Source organism: Abrus precatorius, unplaced genomic scaffold (genome assembly GCF_003935025.1).
Source record: "Abrus precatorius isolate BTA unplaced genomic scaffold, Abrus_2018 Scaffold11, whole genome shotgun sequence".
Lineage (NCBI taxonomy): Eukaryota > Viridiplantae > Streptophyta > Magnoliopsida > Fabales > Fabaceae > Abrus > Abrus precatorius.
In genome coordinates this window covers 13,316,726-13,331,323 of record NW_020874303.1, presented here as the reverse complement: position 1 = coordinate 13,331,323, position 14,598 = coordinate 13,316,726, and the positions used below count along the sequence as shown (strand labels likewise).

General features: G+C 23.5%; 1 protein-coding gene and 1 non-coding gene across 2 annotated transcripts; both read left to right on the top strand.

Annotated features, from left to right (window-relative positions):
- The first annotated feature begins 1,524 nt into the window (after nt 1-1,524).
- TRNAN-GUU lies at nt 1,525-1,598 on the top strand. Its single transcript has one exon. It is a non-coding gene; the product is annotated as a tRNA-Asn (tRNA).
- A 6,384-nt stretch (nt 1,599-7,982) lies between these two features.
- Nucleotides 7,983-10,905, top strand: LOC113855386 (trihelix transcription factor ASIL1-like). Its single transcript, XM_027487011.1, has 2 exons — nt 7,983-8,829; nt 10,393-10,905. Exons 1-2 carry the CDS (start codon nt 8,218-8,220, stop codon nt 10,780-10,782), a joined length of 1,002 nt encoding a protein of 333 aa, XP_027342812.1. The 5' UTR covers nt 7,983-8,217; the 3' UTR covers nt 10,783-10,905.
- The last annotated feature ends 3,693 nt before the right edge of the window (nt 10,906-14,598 follow it).

The window sequence follows — 14,598 nt, the reverse complement described above, 5'->3', positions numbered from 1 at the left end:
ATTGGTTCTCCAAAGTTTGAAACTCTCCTTATGATTCCAAAAGGTTACCAATATTATCATTAATTTGTTCTTCGCTATTCTTGCTCTTCCCCCTCACTTTTACGATATTACTCCTCAAAACACCAATATTAAAAATACCAAAAGCTTAGGTTTTGAAATTTATTGGTGCGTTGTTTTTACTTTTAGTAAAATATCAGTATAACTTTTCAACATTTTCGACTTCTTTTATTTCAAAAACAAACACCACAAATGATACCATTTAACTTCATGATTGTAAACTCGTAAAGTTTCTGCAGTTCTTTACTTAAAGTTTGATATCGTCTAAAGCAATGTTTTAAAAATCTAACTGGTACATTTTCTTATTAATTCAATCGGTAATAATTAAATATATGTTTTTAATATTATAATTTATTAAATAAAAAACTAGGCAACACAAAATTATTGGAAAATATAAATTTGATAAAATTTTAAATTAGTATACATAAAAGAATCATATTATATATTTTAAAGGATAAATAATAATAATAATAATAAATTATTAAGTAATCATTAATTTAATCGTGTTTTATATTTGAATCTTTATTTATCTAAAAAATTGAATAACAAGAAAAATATAAAAGTTGTCGTGTAAAAAGATTGGAGCAAATAAGTTTTTTAATTACCAGTTCTTATCAATTTTAGTAAGTTTAGACAAATTTTAAACTGATATAACTAATTCTTAACCATTTTTTTCATTCCACCAATTTCTCATGTTATTAAAACTTATAATTTCATCAATTTGACAAATTTGTCGATCAAATCGGCCAGTCTAATCCTTTTTTTCATTTATGATTTGATGTGCCATGTTGTAAAAGTGATTTTAAAAGAATATTTGACATGTAACATGTTTCAAAATGAAAATTTTAAAAGTGATTTTTTAATTTATTTTCAAAAATAAAGTTTTTAAATTAGTAAATATTCTTTTAAAAATTTTGAGTTCCTAAAGTTATTTTACACTTTTTAAAATTAAATATTATTTTTTAAATTAAATATCTAAAATATTTTTTAATCTATTATAAAATATAAATTATAAAAATAATATAATTAAAAAGTGATACAAAATGTAATAATCCTTTTAATATAAAGATTGGTCCAAATGGATTGCTGAAACTTGGCCATATACTTATGTCCAAAACTTCAAATTTCTAATTTTAAAAGTTTTCAAGACAAAAAAATTAAAAAAAAAATCAGAATAGCAATTTATAAGTATCACATTAATATATTTTTAATTAAATAAATTTATTTGTTTGAAAAAATAAGAAAAAAAATTATTTTATTTAATTTAACATTCAATTAAAAATATTAATACAATTAGATATAAAATTTTAAAAGAAACATGTATCGCACAATTAAAAAAAACTAAAATATGTAAAAACGAAAATACATATAAAGGTTATTTCACTTTCAATAATATAATTATTATCACAAAGGAGTAACTTTGCAAAATCATAGAAATAGAAAAAAAAAATACATTTGTTTCAATGTGCTGGAATAGCTCAGTTGGTTAGAGCGTGTGGCTGTTAACCACAAGGTCGGAGGTTCAAGCCCTCCTTCTAGCGTTAGTTTTCGCTTTACATGCTTTACTTTTAATAGTTGGATCAACGAGAAGTAAACATGTCTAAGTTATATTATTGATAAAGTTTTTATTTTTTATTTTTATTCTGATAAAAGTATAAATTTATATTTAACATAATCACATGTATTTTTCTTTTATTTTAAAAAATATTTTTAAAAGTTTCAAACTATATAATAATCCCAATATATTTTGTTATTATCGAATTAAAATTTTTTAAATATTACTTTTTTATAAGAATTAATAAATATCTCCATGTGTTGCACAAATTTATTTTATTTTTTAAAATTAAATTGTTTTAAAATAAAATTATATGATTTAAATATAATATATATATATAAATAAATTTTTATTATATTAAATATTATTAAAACAAGTATAAAATATTTTTTTATATATAATATTTTTTGTAAATCTTATATATTTTTCCTTTTCTTCAAATTTAATGATCTCATATAACTATCTATCATTATAAAATTAAAAAACAATAATTATAACAATAATTTATTAAATATAAAAAACTTTTTTAATATGAGTTATAAAATTTAAATAAAATACCTTTTAAATTTTTACTTATACATTTATTTATATTTATTGAACTAAATTTATATAATATATCATTCATTTATAATAATAATTTAAAATTGATAATAATTTTTTTATTATATAATTATTAAAGGATGAGATAATTTTTAAAAAAATAATTAAAAGAATGAATATTATTTATTGGTCTAAAATTATTTTAAAAATTATAAATATAACTTCAGTATAAGTATATTAAAATATTATATCATTATAAAAAAAAGTATATAAACTGTTTTATTATTAAAAAAAATAAATTAGTTTACAGAAATATTATATATAAAAATTAAAAAATACATAAAAAATAAACTAATGGCTACAAATATAACAAAAATATTTTTCAATTAAAAATAATATTTATTATAATGGATGCAAATGTGATATATACTTAAGTAAGACACATCTAAACGGAGTCTAATTTTTTACTTTCCAAGCAAATTAAAGTAAATATTAAGATAAATTTATTTAATAAATTATGTATAAAATTATTTACTTATAATTTTAAAATGATATATTTAAACTTAACTTAAAATATGTGGTGTGCTAAATAGATATATTTTAATAATTTTAATTTAAATCTATATATTTGAGATTTGATTATTACTTTTAAATATATTTTTTTGTATGATGTACTTATTGTAATAAATAAAAATATTACTTAAAATATATATACTCATATATTTGTTGTGATTAAATAAGAACCATACCTATACAATATATTTAAATAAAAAAATTAAAATATGATTACTCTAAAAAATTTCACGTTAGTAGATGTGAATATTGTAATATTAATTTTTTTAAATAGATTATTTTTTATTATTTTTTTAAATAATAAAATAAAATTATTCTACAGTATTACTTTCACTTTATTTTTCTTACAAATAATTCAACTAAAATTAAAATATTTTCTAATTAATAATTATTTCTAACTTTAAAACAATTGTTCTTATTTATTGCAGTTGAAGTATTATGACATTAACCTTGCCTTGAACAATTTTTTTTAATATATTTTATATGTATGACTACTCTAATCACATATATTTATAAAATAAATAAATTTAAAAAATTAATTGATAAATTAAATATAAATTATATAATAAATTTTAGAAAAAATTTATGTTTAAATACTTATTACGAAGTTAATTTTACAACGACTTTCCAAATTCTAGAAGTTCACAAATTCAACAATATGTTAAAGAAGAGCAAAATCTAATACTAGTATAAGTCTAAAAATTCTTACATCTAATATAAGTATTTTATTTAACTTAAATCTAATGGTCAGTAAAATAATAAATTATAACACGTTAGATTTAAGTTAAATGAAAGGTTCAGATTATGTGTAAAAGTTTTTAGACTTACACTAGTGTAAGAAGATCTTTCCCTGTTAAAGAATTATGCTATTATCATGATTTAATTCTTTCATAATAATAACATAGAATTGTAATATGAAATATTTTTTTTAATCACAACAAATATATTTTTATTCTTTGACAACAGAGAATATTTTTCTTTCTTTTAATATACCCTTGAACTTGTGAGTAATACCTCTCCTTATTGGAGCATGTATATAATTGCTCTATAAAAAAAATTAATCAATTAAAAATAAATCAATCAAAAATTAGTTAATATATGATAATGTATAAAAGATAACATAATTAGAATTTATTAAAAAATATATTTTTAATAAAAAATACAAATACAAATACAAATACATTTTCATCAATTAGTACATATTGGTGCTAGTTAACTCTTTCTTGCTATATATTTTTAGAGCATCACATAATCATGATATTTACACTTTTATTTTTTAATCATCTATTGTTAAAGTCAAACCGTTAAAAAAAGTCAATTTATCTAAAATTAAAAGTTATTGTTTTCTTACAAAAGTATAAAAAACATAAAAATAAATAGTTATTTGTGATGAATTTAAATTGCACCTACACATAAATATGATCAATTTGCATTAATAAAGAAAAAATAGATTGATTTAGATATTTTAATTAAAAATATTATGAGTGCTATAAAAATAATTAAATATTTATAACATGAATTTTTATTATTTTTCGTGATAATTTTTTGAATATACTTATAAATTTTTTTATTTATAAATTTTAAAATAAAATATTGATATCACTAAATAAGACTTTATTGAATTTATTAAAAAAATATTGATAGATTTAATAGAATTTAATTAATTAAAAATAAAATTTAATACACGGTATCACTTAAAAATAATAAAAATTTATGCTTACTCAATAAATTAAAATATAATACATGAATATAATTTAGTAAAAAAATAATAAAATATTAATAAAAAAAATATATGTACTTCTTTGGATAAGTAACTCTTGACAATTGATATAATTATAAAATATATAAAAAAAATGAAAGATGATAGAACAAATTGTGAGCAAGCTTTCAAAAGTTATGTAAATATTATTTATATAAAGACAGATAAAGTCCTTATTAGTGATATATGAAAAGTTAAAAAATAAAAATTTAATATAATAAAAATTATCATTTTATTTGTATTATAATTTACTTATTTTTTATTAAAAATTTAATTTAATAATATACAATATAAAATAATAATCTTATAAATGTAATTTTTTTAACTAAAAATATATGTTAGTATTTAAAGTATATATTTAAATATAGAATATATTTAATTAATTAATAAAATAATTTAAATCAATAACATTTAAATTTAAATAGATTTTAAAGTAATGATATAATTTTATTTTTTATTAAAAATAAATAAATAATTTAACTACATTTTCATGAAAATACTTTTGTACAATTTAATCAATATTTTTTATTTTCAACATTTAACAATAAATATTTCGTAAGATGGGTTTAGATTAATCTCTCAAACTTTGAAAAGTTAACAAAAATGGAGTTAATAATTGCAAATTTATCGTTCAAATTAGCCAATTCATGAAAATTTACTTCTGGGATTTTAAAATATTTATAAACTCTTTAAAAAAAAATTGTTTTAAAAATGATGAAGTCAGATGATGTAATGATACAGATTATTAATTTACAACTACTTTTTTATTTGTCTATTCAACGAAGTGATCAAAACCTCTTAAGTTTTACAAGCACTGTAGCAAACATCTTAAATTTATTGAATTTCTTGTTATATTAAGTTATTATCCTATTATCATTATTTTAGGAGAAAATATGTTTAATCACTTAGTGTCATAATTTTGTTTGCAAATATTTTTGGTCAAAGACGAAAAAAGAAAGAAGAAAACACAACTAATATATATGAATTTCTTATTATTTCTATAATATGGATAGTTTCAGTGTTTAAAATAATTTAAAGTTTTATTGTTTTAAAACTTTACTGAAAGATGCTTCTGACACTCCTCAAATACCAAACTTGATGTAGGGTAATTCAAGAATATTGATAAGATATTTTACAAATAAACTTAAAAATGAGCAGTGTTCTTATAGCTGGTTCAAGTTTTAATATTATATAAGTTTGAAAAAAAAAATCAACATCTTCAAATTAGTTCAAATAATCTTTTTAATAAATATTTATAAAAATAAAAAATTAAAAAAATAAAACTTTATTACAAGTTCAAATCAATTTATACATCTTAATTTATAATAAGGAAGTTAGAAGAGGAAGCTTATGAAAATGTTGAGTTATACTAGTTAAGTAAAGTTTTAAGAAAAGTTAGATTCATTTTATTTTATTTTATGTTGCTTTATTTTTCTTTTTCATCGAGTGTTTACAAGATGTTCTTCTAAACTAGGTCATAAAAAGTTGTTGATTATGCATTTAAAAAGACTTGTTTATAAACTCAACATAACAAAAAAATTATACTAATAATTAATAATTTTTATTTTAAGTTGGAATTAAATAATCCTAAACAAAATAAAATATCTAATAGTAAGTAATAGTAATAATTTAAAATAGAAACCCTATTTGCAAAATTAGAATATAGATAAATAATAAACACGAATTATCACGTGTTACATGATTGTCGTATATATAACTGATATTAAGAAAAGAAATATTTTTTAAATAATATTTTTATATTATAATAAATAAAATTATAAACTTCTTTTATTTTATAGTTGTTAAATAACTTTGTCAGTTAATTTTTAAAAGATGTTACAAATCCCTAAATCAGCTATAAACTCATACTACTAAACATGCATTCTTAATAATCACCTTTACAAATCCCTAAATGACTTTTATTTTTTTTTAGTTAAGGATGATTTAATATCAAATCTATAATAGAATGTGTTAACTATTTTAAATTTAGATTTAAGTCTAATTTAACCCAAAAAAATAACTCACAAAATGATAATTATTTTAATTTTTATTAAAAAAAGTTAACCATATTTATTGTTCATTTAAACGTCATCACTTTATTATTATTATTATGGCATTGGCTTACTCTTAGAATGACAGGTTCACGATCATCTGTCAATTGCAAACAGCATTGAGCAAATCTTTCTTCTCTCTAAGGATTGGGAGAAGAGAATATGAATCGATACCAAACATAAACATATACATATTAAGTCAATCTATTCGACCGATGTCACAAGGAGGGAAAGGGAGAGTATGAAAAGACCCATTGTCCTATTTACTTGATGTTCTAAAAGACTTGTATATTTAAGTTAAAGAAAAAGTTTAAAAAAAAAATCATTAACAAGAATCACGAGCTAAAAACGATTAAATAATTTTTTTCATTAAAAATCACCGTAGAAATCATATTAACAAATCAAATTATAAACGTTGATATATTTTTTTTGTAAAATATTATTGATTTTAAAATTATTAAAAATTACTTTTCAAATCCTTGTTGATGAGTATTTTTGAAAAAGAGAAAAGGACAGAAAGAACCAAATGAAATGAGCTATAGGAAGCTAGTTGGAGCTTTTAGGATAGAATGACCCAATAAATTAACCCTCCATCTTTGGTTTAATTGACGTGGCCTAGCATGATTCTTGAACACAATTTGCCAAGCAAAGTCGTCACTAGAAAGGCATTAGGAGTAACTTTGGGTCTAGTGGTTGTGCATCACTAAAAGACCTTTCAAAAGGCACATAAATATGGCTAACAAAAGTGCAACCTGAGAGAGACAAGGGGAGAAAAAGGGAGGCCTATAAAGAAGAGATAGAGAGAGAGAGAGCAATAGCTATTTGTTTAGAGTGATGGTAGCACATTGGCTGGTGGTGGTGGGAATTGAAATTTGAGGGCATTGGTGAGGGTGTTGGTGATGAGTATCTAAGGAGAGTGAGTGAGGGAGTGAGTGGGTGACACACCCACGTGACTGACCCACCACCACCCTTGTGGATCTCTTCCTTCGCTTCATATCAACGCTAACACCCCCAATAAGCACCAACCACACCCTTCCTCACTATCACTTAACACTATGCTTTTAAATTCCAGTTACATTTCTCAATTCTACAAGCTTCTCAATTTTTATATCAAAACACAATAGATTAATATAGCTCATGCAACCTTAATTGTAATTAAAAGAATAGTTTTATTCTTCTTAATTCTTAAAGATGATTATTTTTTATTCAAAATATTTATAACAATTGAAATATAAATTGTCATGATCTAATGTTATTCATTTTACTTTTTTTGTTATTTCTCTTTTTACCTTGGTATATAAATTTTATTTAGTAAGAAAAAAAATATTAAAATAGCATTGCTTAAAAGACTTTAAAAAGTTTAATGTTATAGCTAGGATTGTAATTACTCAGCGCAATTTTAAATCTTATATAACATCATCAAGCACCACCTCTCTCCCACAAGGGATTGACATCATTAACTTATTTGATAAAAGTGAACAATTTTTTTTTCCCTTTCCACCACCCACTATTGCTATTTTTCAATTTTTATTTCTTTTTTCTTAACTCACTTTCTAATGCTAGTGGTTGTCTCTCCCTCTTGTTACCCTTTCTTATTCATAGACTCACATGAACTCAGGAGCATGTTAGCAGCTAAAAACACAAAGGGTTAAAAAAAGTTTTGGTACATGGGGAGATGAGAGATGGAGGATAAAGCAGAGAACCAAGATGATAACCACCCATCTCTCCTCCCTAATCACAACACAACCACCACCATCACAACAAAAGAAGAGTCTCCAAGAAAACCCATTGGTGGTGGGAGTGATAGGCTTAAGAGGGATGAGTGGAGTGAAGGGGCTGTGTCAACACTTCTTGAGGCCTATGAGGCCAAATGGGTGCTTAGAAACAGAGCCAAACTCAAAGGGCATGATTGGGAAGACGTTGCAAGATATGTTTCATCAAGAGCAAACTCTACCAAATCACCAAAGACACAAACACAGTGTAAGAACAAGATTGAGTCAATGAAGAAAAGGTACAGATCAGAGTCAGCAACCACTGCAGATGCATCATCTTGGCCTTTGTATTCTCGTCTTGATGTTCTGCTTCGTGGGACAGGACCAATATCCACAACACTGCCACCACCACCACCACCACCAACAACAACAACAGCACCTTCTCAATCACCACACCCTACCAATAACCAATCTTTGATCTTGTTGGAGCCATCACAAGCACCCAATATTCCTGTTGCTCCTCCACCACTTGCAATTGCACAAAATTCACATGGATCCAATGGTGTTGAAAGATTCGCCAAGGTAGAATTAAATGAGGCACAATTTTTCATTTTGGGTAGTTTTTGTTTTTTTATTTTATTTTTTATTTTTTGTTGCATTTCATCATCATGACAAAGCCGTTTCTCAAGGATTTTTAACTTTGTTAGGTTGGGATTACAACACAACTTATATTGCTCAAAACTTTATGCTAATTATGTGTGGGTAACACTGCGCATAAGACTCGTGAAAGTCATTTTCTTTAACTTGATTATATACTTTTCCGAAAAATCTATCATTGTTGCATCAAGCAGCGTGTCGTATGATAGAGAAAACAAGTTTTTAGATTTTAATTACACAAACGCAAGTGAAGAGAATAAATGATTTCTGAAAATTTATTGTCTTCGTTGCATGAGAACTGGATTGATTTTATTTGAAGCAGAAGCGAGACAAATATCTGTACAAAGTAAAAATCATATTTGAAAATTACTATAAAAGTTACTACATTAGTCAAATAATTAATATATCGGAAATAAAGTTATTGAGGTTTTTCTTTTGTTTAAAAACATGAAATTTGGAAATGAGTTAATTTTTAAAAAATTTATTAACGAGTTTTGAGTTCTAAAAATCATTTTATTTTATATAAATTTTCAATCACAAATTTTGAATTCTCGTATATATATATAAGCCAGTTACAGAATCCCATTTTTGGTTGACCTGAGTTTTCCATCCATAAATGCATTCTATTTAAAATGAGTGCAATGGACAGAAGTAGGTGCCTTAATGTGTAGGAGCTATAGTCTACCTATTAATTTATTTTAACCACATATTTTGTAAGCAAAGCTGACATTAAACTAGTCATGAAACAAGTTGGCATTCCAATTGAGACCCTCAGTCCCTTTCTTTGTCCCTCAAATTGAAAAATATCACCTTATAAAAAAATAACTTTCACTTTCCTGATTTTTAAATTTTTCATGGTATGGTATATTTTTGGTTTAATTATACTTTTTTATCCCTCTAATTAGATTGTGTGTAATTTAAGTTTCTCATTTTTTTTAAAATTAAGCAAATGCGATTCTTCCGTTAAGTTTTTTTACTTTGAATTATTAATTATTAATTCGTTTTACTATGAAATCTAGCAGAAACTTAATAAAATTTAAAATGTTTTATAAGCTACAACACAATTAGGTCTAAATAGGGGGAAAAAAAGATATTTTTATGTAATTTGATGTTTCCGTTAGGGGTTTTTTAGTAGAAAATAATTTAATTAATTTAAATTGTAAAAATTTTGAATAGAAAATACAAAATTTGTGGATTTTAAGTAAAAAAAATTAACAAATAATAAATTTGCTTAATTTTAAAATTAAAAAACTTACTTGACTCAAATAATATTAAAAAAAACTAAAAATTTGTACATATATTATCCATATAATATTTTTTACAACATATTTTTTTGCTTTTTGTGTTTTCATAACATTACTCATCTTATTACATATTTCACCTATTTATTTTCTTCCTATATCTCTCATATTTTGAATAAACTGTTGTATAAGTATAGTGTAGAAGTAACATCTCTAATATAAATATATCAATGTTTGTGAAAAATAGGAAGATGGGTTAGAAACTAAGTCATCTGATCATGTATCTAACAAGAATCCATTGGACTCGGATAGTAGCACTCCTGCACTTTACAGTGAAAAGGAAAAGGTAAGACACAACAAGAGGAAGATGAAGACAGAGAATAAGAGGAAAAGGAAAGAAGACATGGAAATAGCCGAAAGCATAAGGTGGCTAGCAGAAGTGGTTGTAAGGTCAGAACAAACAAGAATGGACACAATGAAAGAGATAGAGAGGATGAGAGTTGAAGCAGAGGCAAAGAGAGGAGAAATGGATCTTAAGAGAACTGAAATCATTGCTAATACTCAGCTAGAGATTGCTAGGATATTTGCAAGTGTCAATAAAGGTGTTGATTCCTCATTAAGAATTGGAAGAAGTTAAGGGTAAATTATGGAAGCTGATCACATGTTTCTATGTGTATAGTTCACAATCAGCATAAGGTATATTGAAGGAGAGGGAGATTTATAGTAACTAGTTATAATTCACCTAACCAGTGAAGAAAGTACCATATATAGGGTAGAGATAATAATTATCTCTCCTAACTTTAATCCTTCTCTTTCATTGATTACTAAGTCAAAGGATGTTTCTTCAGTTGTATTAGTAAGAAGAATAAGTTCACAAAATGCCCAACCTCTTTTGGAAGTGAGATTAATCCATGTTCGGGACTTGCTTTGCTTTGGCAGTGGTAATAATAAGATATATTTTTTCAACGGGATTTCAAGTTTTACATTACAATAAGGTTTGCAATTCCCCAATCCAATACCTTAAACTAGTTTAGAAGAATTTATGTATTGATTTTATTGAAAAGTAAATTCAAACTCTTCGTCTCAACATTTTTATGAAAAATATATCAAACAAACTATGTAACATCTATGCCTAATAATAAAAAATAGAATAAATTAGAGTATTTTATTTGCATTTTTAAAAAGAGTTTCTCAGTTTTACACATTTTCATTTTATTCTTTTTTAATGAATTATTCCCTATCACTGTGCCAAATTTAATATCTTGTAACAGGCCTTTTATGACAGTTTAAATTTGTTGCAGAAATAAGTAAAATATTTTTTTACACTTAAATTATCATCTCACAAAAACTACATATTAAATATTGTTTATTGATCCCTTTATTATTTAAAAAGAGCCCTAAGATTCTAGCACACTTTTGCTAACACAAATTCAAGATGAAGAAAACAGAAGGCATCTAGCCTTACCTAAGTCCATTCCCCTTTTTTTATCTTATCCCTTTCATGGTTTTATGCTTTCCTAGCCAATTATCAATTACCTATTCAAGTTCTATTAAAATGGAAAAACTTTAAATGCCATTAATAGTTTTATTAATTTACTAAAAGAAAAATTAATATTTTAATATTAACCATCTAAAAGCATAGGTCCTATATCGGTTGGTTGAGATTAGTTTGATGACTCTTCTCTTGCAACTGATCAAATCATAGCATGCTAATGAGCACTATAGGATAAATGCAATTATAAAAAAGGAAAGACATATCTTGTTTAAATGTTTAAAATTTGAAAGAGGAAGAAAAGAGACGATTGACCATTAAAAACAACATTATTTCCCTTTCATTTAACAATTACTTTAGATTTTTTTCATATTTTTTAAAAATCCAAATATATATGGACAAAAATTATTTTAATTTTTCTCTTTAATTTGTTTTAAAATAAAAAATTCAAAATTTTGTCTCCAAAAATTATCATTTTTAAAAATTCTTCTTTCTGATTTTCCCTAATTTTTTTAATAATTTTTTCTCACTCTAAAATTAACATATTACAAACTTTTTGTGAAATTTTCTGTATAGAATTTTCTCACTACTTTTTTCTCTCAAATTTAGCATCACTTCCTAAATATATATTAAATACTTTTCAATTTTCTTCTTTCTATCATGCAAAATATACGGAATATATTTAATCCTTTTCTACTATTTTGTGTATGTGAATCAACTTTTTGTAATTTTTAAAAATATATGTCAATGTTCATTATGATTAACTTATTCATAATTCCACGAAAACAAATTAACTTGGGATTATTGATAGCACACTTTTCATTGTCAGCGTGATAGATTTAGTGATATTGATGCCGCTATAACTGACTTCAAAATCATCTTTTACTGTAATTTTATTATATGTAAATTATGTTTCCTTGTTAAGGAAAGTAAATCATGATCACGGAAACAATAACAAAAATAGTAATTAAAATTAATATAATTTATATATTCATAATAAAGAATTAGAGTTGAAGATTTACCTCAATAAACTCAACAATATATAGGTTATTGAAGTGAAACTTCAACTCAGACTAAAAACCAGCACCAACAATACATATGACAGTATTTAAGTGTTGTCTCTGTAACAATAACAATTAGCAGCTAAAATAGCACTTAAAATATAAGCAATACTAGAACATTGTGCACATTATAAGCTTATCAACAGTGTTAACTATATAAAAAAAATCATTCGACGAATGTTTAAATTCAAAATTCATTAACATGTGAGCACACTTTTTACCAATTGTACAAGTGGGAGTGGAATCTAAAATAATAAAAGGCTTAAAATAGATAATAAAATTAAAAGGAAAATTATAGCAAAATATCACTGAACAAAAATGTACCATTGCATCCATTTCAAGCATTTAATTCAAATGATCGAATTGACAAACTGCTGATGACAAGCAATAGCTTAAAATACTAACTCGTCCAAATCACAAAATTTAAAAACTAGCCAATCTAGCTAGCATTTTACCTACTCCTAAGACACAATTAAAATAAATAATAAGAAGTTATTGCAATATACACAGCTAATCCAACAGAGCATTTTACCTACCCCTATAAGACTCAGAATGATAACCTTCAACCATACACTAGTATAGTCTACAAATAAAATAAGAATTTGAAGAGTTATAACATCAAAGTAACCTTTTTTTAACTTCAAAAATATTTTAACTTAATACTCTATTTATTTTATTAACTTCTCATTTATTTCATCTTTATGTTTCTTAACCTTTTGTCCTCCTGTGTAACCCTTTTAAGTTTTCTTAATTATTAGATCTTTTCCAATTTTGTTACCATCAACTCATTAACTTAAAGTAATGTTTGCATTCCTCTACTTGATATATCATAATTTATGAATTTTAAGTTTTGTAAAATGCATTCTATTGTTGCAATTACAATATATAATCAATTATTCATTCTTTATTGCCATATTATTTACTATTATTATGCACCATCGTGAATAACTCTGAAACAAATGATTTTATTGTACCCCGAGACACAATACAACACAACATGATTGTATTCTTTTATTATCTTGGTATGCATAAAAAATATATATTATAAACAAAACAACTTTAATTATACTCGAAAATCTTGATGTTTTACAACAACTTATAATATGGATGTGTAATTTTTCTTTATCTTTCATATTTTTCATTGTAGGATAACATGTATAGTTGCGCTTTCTTGTATCTTAAAAGATATAAATAAATTTTATTTCATTTTTTTAGAAAACATAAATAATTTTAAAATAAGTTCTTTTAAAATCTTATAAATTTCTAATTAATAAAATAATTCTATAAATTTTTAGATAAAACTATGTGATTTTGAGTTCTCCATTACACGTAGAGATATATAGAAGCAGGAATCGAACATGTCGAGTCAAAATAATTTTTAAAATAATTTTTTTGAAGATACTAATTAATATTTTAATAAATAATGTCTTCTTTTAAAATAAGAAAAACAATAATCATTGTTTAGAGGTTAAATAAATATTTTCTAAAATTAAAATAAATTTGCACAATTAGTTTAAGATAACAATTATTTAAATGAACGTTGAAGAGTGATGGTACATTCCTTGCACAAGTAAACGACTCTCCTGAACTCATTTTTTGATTTCAAAGATCATATTATTTTAAATTTTTAAAATTTTTTTTAATAAAATTTAATAGCGACTCATTTGATTTTTAGAAAATATTTTTATTCTTAAAATATGTTTTTATTAACATTGGAGAGTAATAGTACATTCCCTGCATAAGTAAACGACTCTCATGAACTCATTTTTTGGTTTCCAATATTATATTATTTTAAAATTTTAAAATTTTTTTAATAAACTTTAATAGCGACTCCTTTGATTTTTAAAAAATATTTTTATTCTTAAAATATGTTTTTTTAACACGTTTTCGCTATACTGTT

Excerpts from the sequence above, each read along its gene's own strand:
- LOC113855386 (XM_027487011.1), top strand. The coding sequence starts at position 8,218 with ATGGAGGATAAAGCAGAGAACCAAGATGATAACCACCCATCTCTCCTC. Across the intron at positions 8,830-10,392 it reads GTGTTGAAAGATTCGCCAAG|GAAGATGGGTTAGAAACTAA; the intron begins GTAGAATTAAAT and ends TGTGAAAAATAG.